A 19,059-nucleotide genomic window follows, 5' to 3' on the forward strand; every position below is an offset into this window, starting at 1 on the left:
CATATAAATTTTTGCTATTTTTATTATAAATTTGTAAATGTAAATATGAATACAAAATAATACTCGACGATTTTTATTATTTTAACATAAATGAATTAAATGCCAAATTTTGTGTTTTTTTTTCACAAACCATTAAATAAATTTTGTTTACGTCAATCTTTCATCGATTTTCTAGTGCTCGATAGAACTCTTTTTAGTAAAGAGAATGAGGACTCACAATAAGCCCTTGATACCACAATGATCATGGCTGCTCATTATCATTAATACAATTCTTTTTTATACATAAAATTTACGATATTTTTAAAATTATGTGTTTAACTTCTGTAGCTATTAATTCTTTTGCTATTTCTTTACATGATGTAACGTTTCCACATTTAAGTTTAATAATGATTCTAACGAGGTCATTTTATAGGATATAAAATACTCAGGAATAAGGTGTGGGGGGGGGGGCAATGTGTTAAAACATGATAGAAGATTATTAACATCTTGTGTAAATCCATCTAAAAGACGATCTAAAATAATTTCATAATTTTTTAAAGAACTCTAATTGGAGTTCTTTCTCAATCAAATTGCAATTTGGCATCGCCGAAAGAATCTTAAAGATTTGTTGGCGTTTTAAGTACCCTTGATGATTTTTGAAGGATGAGATTAAATATTGATATACGCTTCAGCCATAGTTCTTATCAAATCAAATTATCACTTTATTATTTTTTAATATATGTTAATACAATTTTTTATCATCCACTCTACTAGTAACTATTGACACTTATTTAGTGGGTCTATTATTATTACTTCACAAATTATACTGTCCAATATAATACAATTCATATTAATGCATTTAGATAAAGGACCGGAGGTTTCAACTGAATCATGAGGTGATACCACTGAATTAAAAGTTCTATTAGAAGAGTAAAATAATATTTCACCAATGCCTCACAATTCTCATAAATAATACGAGATGTTTCTAAATAACCAGTCCACCTCTGGTCTATCTTAAGAGTATGACCTGCATATTTATAGGATAATTTAAAACGCCTAGAAAAATTATACAATGCATATAAAAAATATAATATTATTACACCAAGATAATTTTTTATTAATTTTTTTGAGAAGCAGATTTGTACTCCTCTATTTCGATCATGACTTTTGCACCATCAATGCCTTGGAATTAATATGTTCATTAAGTTGCTTTAAAATACAATTCATATTGCCTTCAGCAGAAATTCCCATTAGATTTTCTTAAATCTCTCCACAAAAAATATAACGAAGTATGTTCAGGTTTAACCTAATGTATCTTTTGTCTCTTTGTTATATTTTTCTGAAATATATTCCAGCCATATCTATCATAGATTAAACTTCATTTTGAATTTGATGTGATGTATATTGTGCATTTTGGATATTCATTTCATAATTTTATTTAATTCAAGATCTTTTTAAATGGTGTAAGAAAACATTGCTATAAATAGTTCAGAAGAATAAATCATCAAAAGCTAACTCCTGTATGCTAAGAAGTAGCACCAAGTCAAATAATGATTTAAGATAATAATGATCGGTTAATTTTCTGGTTAACCAGAATTGTTGCCTCAGTGTCCTTATTTATATTAAGAATTTTATCATGCCATATCGTTATTGAATTTAAATGAGTTTGATTTTCATTTTATAGCAGTCCCTTCTTAACAGATAAGACATTTTTTCAATAGCTGAATCCCTTTTGTCTAAATTAATCATTTCAGCGACTAATGAGTGAATGGATATTTTATAACTAATATTTTTTAGGTATATTCATATTTATTATTTTGTATAAATTAAATAATATATGTCTAAAAACTTTGTTGCATTCTTATTTAGATTTAATTGTTATTTAAAATTTAATAACTAATACATTTTTTATTTGTCGGCCATTTTTGAGGGCCAAAAATTTTTTCATGAGGCCAGATTTGGAGACCAAAAAAATTTCCCCTCGAGGATCTCTCCCCCCTCTCACGGTCCTGATTCATATATATATCATATATCCTACAATTTGTGATATCTCCGCCATAGTTTATAGAATTTTCGTATTCCTCATAAGCTTATATTGTATTAATGAGGGTGAATAAGACAAAGGATATAAATTATCGAAGTGGCTAACCATTAAATTATTTAATAGTTTCATTATTTAAGGATGAATGTTGTATTTTTAAGAAAACAGCTGAATGTTGGATAAAAGTTGAATTAGATAGTCGGGCCTGATACATTCAAAGGCATTGCTTAAGATTTCTATATCGATGTTAAAAGGAAGTGCCAAATTTTTAATATTCTCTTGTAGTTTCCCATAATAGTCAGATTTTTTCCCACCCATTTTTCACCAATCATGCTAACTAATTACCTTTGTTACTTATTGTATTTTATACTACACTCTTTTTTTTATTACAAGTTCTATACCAATAAATCATTTTGTAGTTTTTTCTCGAGATAAGAATATATGATTTATATATTATAGTCCTTTCACTATTATATCACATTTAATCTCTAGATTTATATTTTTCATATGTTCAGAAATTTAACAGTAAACATTCTTAGAATTCTCTATTATTTCAAGTTATAAAAATGTTAAGATTATACAATGCTATTATTTAATGTTTATCTTAATATTTAATTCTTTTTTTATGTGTTAGTCTAGAATTAAATAGTGGAATGAGAAAATATTATGACAACTATTCTTACTTCTAATATTCTACAATTCGTGATTTTTCTGCCATGGTTTTATAGAATTTTGAGATTCTCATTCGTCATACTCACAAGCTTATATTGTATTAGCGGAGGTAAAGAATACAAAGGATATAAAATGATTGAAGTGACTATCCATGATAAATATGATTTAAATTATTTAGTAAAAATATATAAAAGATCTATTTTGAAAGGGTAAGGTAAGTTATTTTAAATTGCATGATTTAAGTTTCATTATTTAAGGGAAGATGTTGAATTTTTGAGTAAACCACTGCATGTTGGACAAAAGTTGAATTTGATAGTCGGCCCTGATACATTCAATGACCTAGCTATAAATTTCTATAATTGCGATGTTAAAAAGAAGCGTCAAATTCAGCCTGATGATTCAACGGAGGAATGGTATATGATGAATCATGAAAAAATGAAGATAATGATCCCTGAATTACAAACTCACTTTGACATAGAAAAGCAGAAAAACGTCGAAATTCTATTAAATCTACATGAGACCTTATCTACCCAGGCTTATAATAGGTTGGAAAATATTTATAATTGGTTACACGAACTCGAAAGGGACTATCCAACAAAAGCAAAAGTATTAGATATAGGTTCTACTTGGGAAAATAGATCAATAAAAGGTCTACTTTTGAGTCAAGATCTCAGTATTCAAGACAAACCTAGCGTATTGATAATCGCTGGAGAACATGCACGAGAATGGATAGCAACAGCAGTAGCTATTAATCTTATTCATTACTTGCTGAAAGACCCTACTAGCAATTATATGACTTCTCAATTAGATTGGTTTATATTCCCGATTGTTAATCCAGATGGTTATGAGTATTCCTTTACTACTGCCAGGTTATGGAGAAAAAATAAAAGAAATGATAGTACCATAGATATTGCTAGTTCTATTAAAAACATATTTACCAAAGTTAAAAAAAGGGAATCCAGAGATGATTCCATCCCATGCATAGGGGTTGATTTAAATCGAAATTGGGACATAGGTTGGGGTAAAGACATTCAAGTTTCTCTGGCTCAACAAATTGAATACACAAACACATGTTATGAGCAATTTTCGGGACCTCACCCTTTTTCTGAGCCAGAAACAGTAGCTGTAAGGGACTTTGCTCTAGAGCATAAAGATAAATTGGTTTTCTTTTTGAGCCTTCATTCATGCGGGCAGTTGATTTTGTTTCCAAATGCTTATACCAACGAAATAACTGAAGATCACGAAGAACATATGCAAATTGGAAAAGCCATTGTACAAACTATAGAGGCTATAAATGGGACGATATACGAATATGGGCAAGCCAGTGTGATTTTATACATAGCTCCAGGCTCTAGTATGGATTGGATCTACAAATATGTCAAAGTTAAGTACTCTATGGTGATTGAATTGAGAAACAAACATAAATATGCATTTTTGCTGCCCCAAGAACAAATCTCACCAACGTCGATAGAAATATTTACCGCTCTAAAAGTTTTGTTTCCTGAGCCAGGAAAAAATAATAGAAACTTTACTGGTCTAAATTTGTTAGATGATTTTATTAAATTAAAAGAAAATTATAAGAAACATGCATTCATGAACAAAAGATCAAAGAGAACTAATAAAATGTTGATTAGCTATAAATATCAACAAATATTGAAAGGAATACTTTTTATTTCGGTAATATCTATCATTATATCATTTTTATACTACAAACAGTAAATCATTTCTATAAAATATTGCAATTCCCTAATCTTCATTTTCTAAATTGTTGGAAATATTAGACCGGTTTGTATGATTAATTTTTAATAAATAATGTTTTTTTAAACATCCCATGATTGTTTAGCCTGAATCTTTACCATCTATTTAATCTAGAATTACTATACCAAAATTATTCATTTGGGCATATTATACTTTAATGTTCCTTAGCTTTTAAATATCCCAACATATTTAGGATTCTTCCTTAACCCCTCTTTAACCAAACATGCTAACTAATTACCATCATTCCTTATTATATAACTTTCAAAAAACTCTACTCATAGTCATTTTCTACCGTTGCAGATCGTAAAATCTAAATATCACAATCCTTTTATATCACGTACAATCTTATCGATATTTATTTTTAATACATTCAGAAATTTTACATTAAACCTTCTTAGAATTCGCTATTATCATTTCAAATTATAAAAAATGGTAATATCATACAATGATATTATTTAGTGCTACTTTTAATATTTCATGCGTTCTTTATGTGTCAGACTATATTTAAATAGCAAAATGTGAAGATATTATGACAATTATTCTTATATTTAATATTCTAAATTTTGAGTTTAGTATTCGTCATACTCACAAGTTTATATTGTAATAGCGAGGGTAAATAATACAAAGGATATAAAATTATTTAAGTGGCTAACCATGATAAATATGATTTAAATTCTTTTAAAAAAATATAAAAACGAATTTGGAAAGGGTAAGTTTTATTAAATTGCCTGATTTTAATTTCAATATTTAAGGGCAGATGTTGATTCAACGACCTTACTACAAATTTTTAAATTGAAGTGTTGAAAAAAATATACCAAATTCAGCCAGGTGAAAAGAGTGGTATATGATGGATCAGGAAAAAATAAAAATAATGATCCCCTAATTACAAACTTGACATCGAAAAAGAAAAAAAAGGTCTAAATCCCATTAAATCTCAATTATACCTTATCTCTCCAAGTATATAGGTTAGAAAATATTTATAGTTTACAAGAACTTGGAAGAGACTATCCAGCAAGAGCGAAATTTTATGATATAGGTTATACTTGGGAAAATAGATCAACTAATGTCCTATTTTGAGTCAAGATCTCAGTATTTAAGACAAGCCTAGCGTATTGATAATTGCGTGTGAATATGTCCGTGAATGGATAACAATAGCAGTAGCGATTAATCTTATTGACTATTTGACAAAGGACCCTACTAGCAATTATATGACTCTCAATTCGTTTGGTTGTAATTCCCGAATGTTAATCCATATGGTCATGAGTATTCCTTTACTTACAACATATGGAGAAAAAAAGAAAAGAAATGAGAATAATATAAATTTTATTAGTTTTATTAAAAACTCATTTACGAAGAATAAAAAAAGGAGAATTAAAATTATTCCACTACATGCATATGTGTTGATTTAAATTAAAATTGGGATATAGGATGGGGGTACGACATTCAAGCTTCGCTGCAACAAATTGGATTCACAAACTCGTGTGGCAATAATTTACGGGACGCTTTCCGAACCGGAAACTGTAGCTAAGGAACCCTGGAGTACACAGAATAATTGGTTTTCTTTTTGAGTTTTCATTTAATTGTTAATTTTGATTCCAAACTTTTATTCCAAAGAAATAACTGACTAAGAACCAAATTAAATATGGAACAATCATACAAATATGGCGAGGCGATGAGATTCTATACACAGCTCCAGACACTAGTTGGATTAGTTAAATTCTGCGGAAATTATGGAGAAAAAAATATTTGAAATAAAAAAACTGTAGAAAAACAATCTCAAGGGGAAAAAAACTTAAGAATAGTTTTATAAAATATTTAAACACGTCATTTATTCATTATTATATTTGAAAAAAAAAATCGAATATCGTCTGTGGCCTAATCGATGAGTGCGTTGATCCGCAGCAAGGGTCATGTTTTTTGCTGAAGCCAACTTGGTGGTACAGTAGATTGAACTCGACCACATGATTCCGTTAATGTATATTAAAAAAATAAGTGTGATTTATATTGACAAAATTTGATCGTTGTTTGGGAAATGGCATGCATGCATTATCACTAGCCTTAAATATCGCACTATTTTTTTAAAAAATATATGCAGATTTATTTTCCGGAGACTTTTATTCTTATAGAGATTTTTCTCGTAATTTTTTATTTCAAAGTTTGTTGTTTTTTGTAATTATTTTTCCCAATTTAATATTCCTAAATTGTCCTTGAGATTTTTTTTCCTATTTTCTTCTAAAAGTTTCTTTTCCGCACTTTATTTTCCCGTAGGTTTTTTCTGCAAAGTTTTTTGGTCGAGTTTTTTTTTCTCAGACTTTTTGCCCATTACTCCCAAGAAGAGATTTCATCTAAGTCGATCGAAATATTTAAAGTTCCAAAGGTTATGTTTCCTAACCAGGGGAAAGGAATAGAAGTCTACCAGATATAAATTTAAAGAAAATTATTGGAAACGTTTGCCAAAAAAGTACCAGTGAGAGGATTAAAAATGTTTACACTACAAGTATCAACAAATTATCTTAGTAATGTTTTTTTTCCTTTCGTTAACACTTATAATTTTATCATTTATATACTAAAAATAATTGAAAAGCTATTTTTCATTTAAACTAAATTGTAAATAACACTGGAAATCCCTTGAGATGGACGGTTAAATCGATTCTAAATGAAGTATATTTGCTTTTATAAAACATATACTTCCCATTTCATTTTAAACCTTTAATTATAAAAAAATTATTAATAATCATTATAATTTTTTATCCCAAAATAAATTATCACGGTAAAGCCATATTCAATTTTTTCTTACTATTTTGTGATAACATCTCTGGGAATATGATGTCAAAGATTACTATGATGTCACCTCTCTTATCTAGTTCCTTTTTAGAATTAGAATTAAAATTAGTAGTTGAATCGGTTGAGTAAGGTAGACCTTTGCCTGTTATTCTGATCTCGGATTTGGTATGCAAGACTTTATTCGAAACCTCCAACCTATAAGTTTGTCCATTACCTTCCAACAAGGGTACACTAATTGCTACCCCACATAAGGCTTCTTTCAGGCTAACTTTAGCTACGTACTTTAAATCTTGTCCCCACGTGCCTTGTCTAATGAATAATGGGTGAGGTTTTTCGTGTAATATAAATATAATGTCGGCTTGACAACTTTCACCCGGCATCTTATTTCCCGCTTTAGGAAACACAATTTGGGAATCATTTCTCACTCCTGGCCTAACCTTGATTTCCAGTATTCTTTCGTTTTCTCTTTTATTTTATTAAAAATTATTATTACGATTAAACTTCAGGTAACCAATAGATGGAGATTTTTTTTCGACATGTGGAATATATATATAAGGGCTCAGTATTAATAGCTAGGAGAGTAAATGTTATAAAAGTTAATGTAATGTTATCAGGCACGTAGTTAGCGAAAAGGGGATAATCCTCCCTCTCCTTGTAGCAAAAATTTTGAAAAAATATATGATAGTTTCATAAGAATTGCAAAGTATTCTCAAATAGGCTATATTCTATTCTAAATATTAGCTAAAAGAAAATTAATTAAATATTTATTCCTTGTATAGCAATATTTTATCTCACGAAAATTTAAATTATATTTTCTTACATTTTTTAAACCTTAAACACTGATGGATATTATAAAATTTTATCAACCAAAAAAAAATTTATTAAAAAATTTCTTCCGTATATGAAATGTTCAGATATCCAAATAGACAGAATTTGCTGAATATAATTATTTATGGATCTTCTTGTGTTACAGGAAGAAAGAAACTGCGAAAAGCAAACCCGACAAGATAGGGCCTTCGACCGCTATCAAGCTTTTACAGCATTTTATGTATCTTGATTAGTCTATTTGAAGTGCACTTGGGAAAATATCGGAATGGCCCGTATTATTGGATTTAATGTTAGTGGCAATTTTTTTCATTGGAATGTGTTAATAAATTATATATTACATAACAATTTTAAGCAATAATTTTCAAAAAAATGATATGTATTTGGCTGAAGGTATGAGAATTGCAAATATTATTATATTACAACTTAGAAAACTAAGAGATAATATCGACTAAGAATTTCTCGAGATTTATGTGATTGTTGAGGCGATGCGAAGTTATATGATACCGACAAACAAATCGTTCCAATAATAACGTGGACTCAATTAAGATTTTTATAATATAACTGTTTTTATTCCCCTTTTGGATACATTTTTGACTCAAATCAATGAACTATTTGTGATTTAACATATGGCACCATCCAATTTACGAATACTATATCTTTAAACTCCCTCTGATCTGAGGATATACTAAATCTTGATATGGATAAATTAAATATTTAGCTAATCTTATTCAGAGGATATAAATGTATCTGAAGGCCATTTAATTTCAGAATTTAAATGGTTTGAAAGATTAAATTTAATAGATAATCCTCCAAGAAATACACTGTAAGTATATTACATAGTTTAAAATAAATTTTATGAGTTTTTCCAAATATATTAAAATTCCTCTATATTTTGGCAATTATACAAGCACAAATGAGAGAACCTTTTCTTCATTACAGAGAATAAATACTTATCTCAAAAGTATGACATCTTAAAATCGATTGCTAGCTTTACTAATATACATATACATCGAGACCTAACCTAACGCAGAATAAATTATTGAAAAATTGGCGCAATGGCAAAGAAGATGAAATTTTCATTTATATATACTATTATTTTGATTAACTTATTAAATTATAATATGTTAATTTGATTTGTATACCGCTTTATATAGCTATAATATTTTTTAACAGTATTATATTCGCTCTTAAATATTTTTCCCAATATTCTATTAATTGTGTTTGAAATTATCATATTTTCAAATATGATTGGTTCTAATAAATTTTATATGATTAGTTCTAATAAATTTTTAAAGCTCCAAAAAAACCATTATAATATAAAAAAATTACCCCCCCCCCCCCCGCTTCTCGTATAAAAGTTAACATTTTTTAAATAATTTTTTTTTTCAATTGAAAAAACACCTTCTGTGTCAAAATCTGTTTTTGAAAAATTGAAAAAGTTTTAAAATTTTATAGAAATATATTTTGGACATGTTTTTATTTTTAGGATGCTTAATTCTTCTTTTATGATAAAGTTTCAAAAGTTTACGAATTTAACATTTTTTAATATTTTGGAAACAGCCATAAGAAAAAATAATCATTTTTTTTCTTTACTTCCCCACGCTTATTAGAATGACTTTGTATAAGCAATTATATATTTGGTTTCTCTATTTATTTTTTTTGAATGTAATAAAAAAAAACATACCAAAAATATCTATTGCATATTGCCCAATATTGGCATGATTTTTTCTTTCATTTATAAAAAAAAATAAGCAATATGGTCGTCTCCTGGTTTGATTTATTTTTGTTTAGCCTAGGCTAAACAACTTCTGAACTAGGACATCCTATTATGATTTGTTTTAAGTGTTGGTGGCATTGCCATTTTTTGTAATTTATTTTCTGGCTTTTTTTGTTGTTTATTTGGGTTTTTTTAAATGTACTTCTTAGGCTATTTAATTAAAGCTGTATAGCCGTAAGCAGCCGGCTGTTTAGTAATAAGTCGAACTTGAACATGGCCTATTAACTTTAATTCCCGATAATATTTTAACGCAATAAAAATAGATTTTTCTTATCATAGTAAAAATAATTTTTTTTAACGTAAATCGTAATAATTATATTAAATCATTTTTTAAAAAAAACAACAGAGCGCCGAAGCATGCGCAATTAGAGAAACCTATATTGTAAATATTTACAAAATATTTTGGTCGTTTGATTGTTATAATGATTGTCTCCTTTTTCATGTAAAACTGAACGAGTTAGGAATATAATAATTTTCAGTATAGTGAGTCTCTATCTATCATAACATTAACATAAATTAAAATTTTTCAAAATTTATCTAGCAATGTTTTTTTTTGAAATATTATTTTAATTTCCATTCCGTCTTTTTCATCAGTTACATAATGTTTTGGATCAAATTTATACGATTTGAAAAAAAAAACGATTTTGACACATTATGACCTTTTAAAACTCATAATATAGAAATAATATATAATACTATTAGTTTAAAAAAGCATATAAAGATATTTTTTGACTTGGTGGAAAATGGTTAGATAGTCACTCTTACAGTTTTGATTGTGTGAAAAGATAAAATATGTGATATCATAGTTTTTATTTGAGACAACCATCTTAAAGATGTTGTGTGGGGGGGGGGGGGGTTGCTTTCAATTTTGGATCTAATTTCTTTTGAAAAAATTTAAAATAGACATCATATTCTGAAAATACACCTCAAATAAATAGTTCTATTCTTACTGACCCCTCTAACCTTCACTAATCCTATTCTATTTGAAATTCTATTTGAAATTCTATTTTTCAGTTTTTTTAGTGCTGTTTAGTAACACATTACTTTTAAAAAATAAAATAAATTCACGTGTTACTTTTTCATTAACTTTATATTTTATTAGTATTTTAATCATTTTTATTATTTTATGTGCATTTATTCTGAAAATTTTATCAATGTTAGTGTTTAAATATCATTTTAATCCGGTTGGTTTACAAAATAAAATTTATTAGTAAAATAAGTAAAAATTTCTAAAATTAGCATCATGCCAGAATGGAAAACATTGAAGAGCTAAATATCTCGTTTATGCTGATATTTATTGCCTGACTAGTACTTATTAATTTCTCAAACAGTTTAGGGAACCATAAGAAAAGAAACATAGTTATAAACAAAATGAATACTATTAGGTCACGCTTTAAGCATGAAGTGAACCAAGCTTTTGGAAACATTAATTCTGAAACTTACACCAAATTATTAAGTAGCTCTTAGGTTAATATTTAATGCCTTATTTATTAATTCTTCAATCAATTTGGCAACCAAAAAAGGTAAAGGAATTATAAGCCAAATAAAAATTATGATTTCATGTTTTAAGCATTAAGTTAGCCAAACTTCTGATGGCCATAACTCTAAAACTTATATTAGTAGTTAGTGCGTATTTAGTATGTTTTAGTACTTCAAAAAGTTTAGTAGATTAGTAGTTTAAAGAAAAACGCATTCAAAATAAGTAAAAATTTCCAAAATTGGCATCATGATGGAAAATGTATAGAAACACTAAATGTTTGGGTGCATCAATATATAATGTTTGATTAGTACTTACTAATTCATCAATCAGGTTTTCCGCTTGACAGAAACTAGTTACAAGAGAAACAAAAACTATACGGCAACTTTAGGCTGAGTCTTAAATATCGGATTTTAAATTGCGATTCAAATAAATTACGGTTAACTACATTAAGATTCCTTTTTAACAAACTCAAAATATTTTTGAATCTTGTGATTTTAAGATCTTTGTAGATATTTCTTGTCGGTAAATTTAACAGATAGAGAAGTAAAATAGTTAAAATCTCATTATATTTTGATTGGAGTTATATGTTCAAATATTTCATATGAATCTGAATCTCTTACTAAGACGCCGTCCTAATCATTAAGACTGCTAAACTTTTGAAATAACTAATTCTAAAGCTTAGGCTAATATATAATGCTAACTAAAATATACATTTTATTAATGAATCTATTTGGTAAAGAGTATAAATAAAAAAGGTTATTCAAATTAAGAAATTTCTAAGGTATCAAGATTTAAGATAGAATGAAAAATATAGACTCACTAAATCAATTTGAATAAAAAAATTGAATAAACGAAATATATATAATTTAAAAAAATTACTTTCGTAGTGTAAAAAAATCTATCTTTTTTAATTTGTATTTAAAAGATGAGACTTGATCTCTGACTGAAGTTTAAATTTCACGCGATAGCACAAAATTAATCTTTTATATTTATTGAAGAAATGATTGAGATGTATCACTATAACAACCAAGCAACAATATCTTAAATTTACTATATGGCGTAAGAATATATAATTTTCAGAGTCCTACACAGTGGCGTCACTAGGGGGGGGGGGCGCAGGGGTTCGAGCCCCCTGAAAAATTTAAATAGCCCCCTGAAGCAAAAAAATTTTTTTTTAATGGAATCTTAACTCCTTGAACTGAAAATAAATTTTTTTAATTGCCCCCTGAACGATTTCTTTTATAATTCTATTAAGTAATATATAGATTTAATTTTATTATTTAAAAATTAATAAGACTGTCTAAATATTTATTAAATGAATACTATTTTAAATATTAGATTAGATTAATACATATAAATTATATTTTCACTATATCAGCTTGCAATCAAATTTTGTGTTAAAAATAGATTATCAATATCACTCACTAAATATTAATTTAGCATTATCAGTTGAAGCTTAATTGACTATTATTATTAAAATTATTATTTAAATTATTATATATCGTAATTAAATAAATATAATCATTTATTGATTGAAAACTAAAAAATTTAATATTGTAATTAGCCGAATTCCAAATGACTAATCAACGGTATATTTATTTTTAAATTTTATTATTATACCTGTTGTAATATGTAAATAAATTTTAGATTCGTTAAATTTGTACTTTATATTTAATTTGCATAAAGAGTTCTTTTGGATTTATTATCATAACGCGTGATAAAAATATTATATTTGAATAGTGAGAACTGAAATTAATTTAAGTTATGAATATTAGTTATAAAGAAGATTGAAAAGAGTATACTCCAATTTTTACAATTTCAGAATCTTTTATAATTATTAACTTTTTTGTATTTTATTTTTTATTTTATTTTTATTAATCTTTTTTATTATTTTTACTTTTATAATTTTGTTAATTTAATAATGTTATAATTTTGAATAAAGGATTAAATTGATTTCATGATTTCGTGATTCCTAATTATTATTAATTTCTTTTTTATATATATATTTGTTTTCTATTTTTATTTTTTAGGTTTCAAAAGTTCCACTTTCAACATTCCTAATTATTATTAATTTCTTTTATATATATATTTCTTTTTATATTTAGGTTTTGATTCACAATGACAATCTCCTCATTGTGACAATACCTATTCCTAAAAATATTTTCTAGGTCCAAATAGTATAAGAGATTTATTTATAAAAAGTAAGTAATTAGACATATAGTTTATAATGCTCTATTATATACAGTTGTTTATAAAATATTAGATAAAATACGGCTTTTATAGACGTATTTGACAGTTATATAATATATTACAGTTAATATGCAATCGGTTCATTTTTCAGACGCCTGATAGCTAAAATTATAGCAAAAAATATATAATCCGATACTCATTCCCTGCTTGGCAAATACCAATTAAGATGCGGAACTAAAGGAGGCGTAGATATAGGCTCTCACTGCCTACGAATCTACCTCCAACATCCACCAATAAACTCAGTTTTATGTAAAATCAATTTTAAGAATGCTTTCAATACAATTTCACGTTCCACGACACTCGAATCTTTTTTCGATAATTTCCCCCAATACTCGCGCTTCATAGACATCTGCTATAACAATAGCGCTCCCCTCATCTTTAATGGTAGCGTTATATACTCTGAAGAGGAGGTACAACAGGGCGACCTCCTCGGCCATATTCTTTTCTGCTTAGCTATCCATAATATGATGAAAGATCTTACATTTGATTTTGATCTCGACCTAAACCTATGGTACCTTGTTGATGGCAGCCTTTGCGGTAATCCACATCAAATAAGCAAAGCTCTTAACTACCCGGAAAGAGAATGCTCTAAAATAGGTTTAGAATTAAATAAAACTAAAACTGAAATTTGCTTCCTCAACCCCGAGATTCCCTTAGATTTATTTAAAGAATACACTATTATCGAAAAAGAAGATATCCAACTATTGTGCTCCCCATTACTTAATAATAATATATCCGAAGAAATTATCGATATTTCTGAGATGCAAAACTTGGAAAAGTTTATCAACCACATTCCATCGCACCAGATTTTTTACTTATTAAAAAAGTGTTTATATCTTCCCAAAATCTCATATCTCTTCTACTCATCCTCCTCATTCACCTCCTCAAAATTTTTCATTCAACACAATATTCGTTTAAAGACCTTTATAGAAAGGATCCTCAACCTTTCATTATCATACTTTAATTGGCACCTAGCCCAGTTACCCGCTAAACTAGGTGGTATCGACTTGATCCCTTTAGAACTACTTTCCCTTTTTCTATTTATATAAAATCGCCTATCGCTCAATTCTGTGATCTCATCATTCATAACTCCTCATGATGATCTTCTTTCAGCAGCAATAGAAAGATGGAATCTCCTAACCCCAGGCGGTTATACATTTTCTACCTAAATCTCTAACAAATCTATCATCGAACCCCTAATAAAAAAATTACAAAATAGTCTTAACTCTACCGAAATCAGCGATATACAAATATTATAAAACAACAATAAATACGGTGATCATGAATGGCACTTCCAAGCCAAACCTTATATAATCTCTTAACCAATGACCAACTGTGAGTTACTATAGGCTTTAGACTTGGATGCTCGCTTACACATTCACATTCTTACCACCAATGCAGCCTACCCGTTCAACCTTACGCCAGACACGGTCTAAACTGCACCCGCAGCCAAGGACGCCATCTCCAATTCATACATATCGCATTGTTCAGAGTTAACAAATTTTAAAAAAGAATAATATATAAATATAAAACGCGGCCGAAGGCCGGGCAAAATGGGCTGAAGTCCCGCAAATTGGGGGGCATGGGGGGCGAATCCTCCCATAAATTTTTTTTAGTTGAGCCCCCTGAGATTGTAAAGGTTAGCCAGCTCCTTGTCCTGCAAAGGTACTAATTATATGGCCCCGGCCCGGGTGTACAATTATTTTTTTCACTAACCAGTTTTAAAATAAAAAAATATATCAAACCGGCATTTTAGAGTTTCAACGAATATGAAATCATTTTATATCTAATAACTTTTAAAATTATCTTCTTTAATATAAAATGAAGCTTGTGCTCATTTTTGACGAAATGAATTTTTCATTATTTTGTAATGTTATCAGTGGTGTTACTGCGGGTGGACACAGGGGCTCAAACCTAGAGGTCTGCAAAAGTAGGCCCGACCCGGGGCCTAATATTTTTTAAGAAAATTGGGGCCAGGTCGGGTCAATTTTTTAAAATATATCTAAATTTATCAATTTATGTTGAATTTTTTATGTAAAATAAAAATATGTGATTTTATTTATAGAAAGTAGACGCCGGGGCAAAACTTTATAAAAAATTTCGAGCCGGCCGGGCTTGAAAAATTAGGCCGATGCAGATCACTGCTCAAGCCGACTGAAAAATTTAATAAAAAAGGTTCATTTTGAAATTGTTAGCTAAAAAAAGGTATTTTCAAAAATATTAGCAAAAAAAAATTTATAAATTTAAAAAAATAATTTTTGAGCCCTTCTGCGATTGTAAAGGTTAGTGACGCTACAGAATATTATATGTTTGATTGACTAAAAATCACATGAATTATATGTAAGAAAGAAATAGTTGCTATTTAAGTAATTACAATATAATTAATCAAATCCAACAAAATGATAATTAAATTTTATTAAATATTAGAAAATAACTTACAAAAAAAATATAAATTAGCAACCTAAATAATAATTATTTTTAAAAACAATTTTACTTTTCTTATATAAACTTGTTAAGTATTTTCTAACGAGAGATATAAATTCCGTTGAAATAAGAAATATGAAAAGTTAATGAATATGACTGATACATCATTCTATGATATAACTTTTAAATATATGATATATTTATTATTGTATATGATAATAGTCGAAAAATAATCGGCTCAGCCGAACCCGGGATTATAGAAAAATAATTTCTACCCGGCACGGTTTGTTAAAAAAAAAATTTTTTGACCCCTATTTATTTAAATTTTTAATTTTTTTTTATATGGCTTGGTTATTATAATTGGGCATAGATTTGGGGCATGCCTGTAAATCTCTGAAAATCATTTTTAAATTATAAAACATGTTACTTAAATTCCACTCCGTCGTCATCGTATACTTTACTTACAACTTTCATTTTTTTGGTAACTCCATTTAAAATATCCTCCAAAGTAATTTCCAGGGTTTTGTACGTAGGCGCCTGTTGTCTAAAGCGTCGTTTTTTGGATGTAGACGGGAAGGACGTAAAATGTAATTGAGGCGTATCAAATATCGAAATATGATTTTCTAATTCTGAATCAAAAGCTTGAAAAGGGTTATTAGTTCCAAAAAATCTTTCGAAAATCCTAAATGGATCGTCCGTTTCGAAACTAAAAGTCGATGAAGAGCTGGGGCCTGATCTACTGTTTTCCGTAAACCAAACCCTGGAATATCCTTTTGGATTTGAAAAGGCTGTAAACGGATCGTAAAAATCCGCATGACGATTTTTAAAAGGCAATTTTTGTGATGATCCAATTCTGTCATAAGTTTTTCTTTTCTCGGGATCACTTAACACGTCATAAGCTTCTGATACATTCTATAAATTTATATATTTTGAGTTTTTAATTATATACAACATGAATAAAGTTGAATTTTATTATAGGATTTTAGGAACTTCTACCTCTTTAAGTCAATGACTCTTTCGCCCTCTACTCCCTCACCCTCTTCACCAAATTTATCACCTATTCCTCCTACCAAATTCAATTAGAAAAAAAAATAAATAAAAATTAGAAAGGAAAAACACCTAAATTAGCAAAAAAAATATTCATGACAACTAAAAGAAATTCAAATAAAACCTCCCCTAATTCCCTCCAAATTTTATTTATATGATGATGGCAACTTCATAACATGGCTTGAACGCTAATTGGGATTCAGGAATTTAAACTCCATTTAGCGGAAGTTTTGGTCCTTGCTTGGTCTGTGATCTCAAAATGTTCTGCCAAACAATTTTCAGCTTTCTGAATTTGTGAACCCTAATTATATATTCCCGACCTACCCACCCCCCTCTCTTAATAAAAATTGTGCGCCATACCTCCCCCCCCTTCTCCAGAGTAGAAGTCCCTATATATTATTTGAAGTGTTTGATTTATTAACTTCTTTTCCTGGTCAGGGTTTAGGACAACTTAGAAAATTAATATTTTCATAAAACAATATTTAAAGTTGATCCCTATATTTATCCTACGTGCCTCGGTCTGAAATGCTCCAGCAATCCTTACTCACGACAAAACATGATAAAATAATACTTGGTTGCTCTAAGTTAAATATTTTTCTTCTAAAATTATGTCCTAAAATCTTTATCATCATTAGATGGAATGTTTCTATATCTAAATGTTGCAATTTGAGATAATTTCCCTTATGCCTGAAAATTTAAGACAATTGGTAAAAATTATATAATATATTAGTTTCGAATTCACCTCTGCATAGGAATAGCTAGGACATTTCTAAAGGGTGGGAGATAGCACTATTAAGTGAGGTTTTCCCCATTAATTTTATTATCTTTAGGTCCACTTATTGCAGGCCTTTGGTTATGTTACATTTTTTAAAAATAATTTTGGGTTTTCATTTCTTTCACATAAAATTCTTTTTCTGAAAATTTAAAATTATAGTCATTATTTCAAAAAATTGTTAACTATATTTTTTTATGGGGAGGGAGAGGAGTGTAGTGTAATTTTTTTTAAAATAGTTTGAAATGATATCTACTAAATTTCCTAAGGAGGAGGGGGGGGAGGATACTTAAAGTAAAAACTAATCTTAGCACTGATAATCTAATAAAGATATATTTAAAAAATTTACTTTAAATTTATCTTCCGCCCCGGGTTCTTTATTTTTATCCGGATGATATTGTAAAGCCATTTTTCTATATGCTTTTTTGATTTCATCCGGTGTTGCATTCTTGTTAAGACCCAAAACTTTGTAGAAATCTTTTGACATTTAGTTAAACATTCATTATTTTAACAATCATTATAAAAAAAAATTTTTAATTTTCTTATCATTGATTATCAAACAAAACTCTTATTTTGATTGTCCTATTTATTTAAATTAAAGACAATCTTGTCATCATTTTTATTTACAACTTTTGTAATTGAACATCGACAAAAAAATAGTGTATTATTCTTAATTCTATAACGCCTAGAGCACTTGGATTCAGTTGGTTAAATCGTGAATTGTTTGTAGTATATGCAAGTTATGCAATCTATACAGATATTATTAAATCGAAAACCCGTTCTTAATATCATTGCCTCTAAGTTAAAATTTCGGCCCACTCGTTTTTCAATGTTCTGAAAAAACCTTATCGCTCTCCTTCATCCCTATTTTTGTTCTGGGATAATTTTATCGATTACGGGTTAAAATTAAAAATCGTTTGTGTAATCCTTCACACATATCTACCTTCAATGCAAACAAGAGGGTATAGGTTTTTAATCTTTCATACAACTATTCATATTTATTTATTCAAACAATATGTTTTCAGGTGATATTAGTATTAATTCTCAAACACTAATTCCTTAAGATAATAAGATCCTTCAAGATTTTATAGGTCAACTTCCATTCTCAAAGAGATTTAGACTATCCTCTATTGACCCACTCCGTATAATAATTAATATCAAATGGCTCATTAGGCTAAATTCTAAAAAGCTATTAATGACTAGAAGCCACCTATAGTTCAAACCCAGGTCTATTGCTCTAAAAAAAC

The 19,059-nt window shown here is 28.2% G+C and overlaps 1 protein-coding gene across 1 annotated transcript; it reads right to left on the reverse strand.

Moving 5' to 3' along the window:
* Positions 1 to 7,215: 7,215 nt before the first annotated feature.
* Positions 7,216 to 18,299, reverse strand: LOC135924098 (dnaJ homolog subfamily B member 1-like). Its single transcript, XM_065459144.1, has 3 exons — positions 18,162 to 18,299; positions 16,421 to 16,905; positions 7,216 to 7,699 (listed from the first exon to the last, which is right to left on the reverse strand). The coding sequence occupies exons 1-3, from the start codon at positions 18,297 to 18,299 to the stop codon at positions 7,216 to 7,218; spliced, it is 1,107 nt and encodes a 368-aa protein (XP_065315216.1).
* Positions 18,300 to 19,059: the final 760 nt, after the last annotated feature.

Source organism: Gordionus sp. m RMFG-2023, chromosome 2, assembly GCF_954871325.1.
Source record: "Gordionus sp. m RMFG-2023 chromosome 2, tfGorSpeb1-WG-v2, whole genome shotgun sequence".
Lineage (NCBI taxonomy): Eukaryota > Metazoa > Nematomorpha > Gordioida > Chordodea > Parachordodidae > Gordionus > Gordionus sp. m RMFG-2023.

What these genes read in the sequence shown, in the direction of transcription:
- LOC135924098 (XM_065459144.1), bottom strand. Translation starts at nt 18,299, where the DNA reads ATGTCAAAAGATTTCTACAAAGTTTTGGGTCTTAACAAGAATGCAACA. An exon ending in GGGCGGAAGATAAATTTAAA is followed by an intron (nt 16,906 to 18,161) that starts GTAAATTTTTTA and finishes ATAAATTTATAG; the next exon opens with AATGTATCAGAAGCTTATGA. An exon ending in GACGACGGAGTGGAATTTAA is followed by an intron (nt 7,700 to 16,420) that starts GTAACATGTTTT and finishes ATAAAATAAAAG; the next exon opens with AGAAAACGAAAGAATACTGG.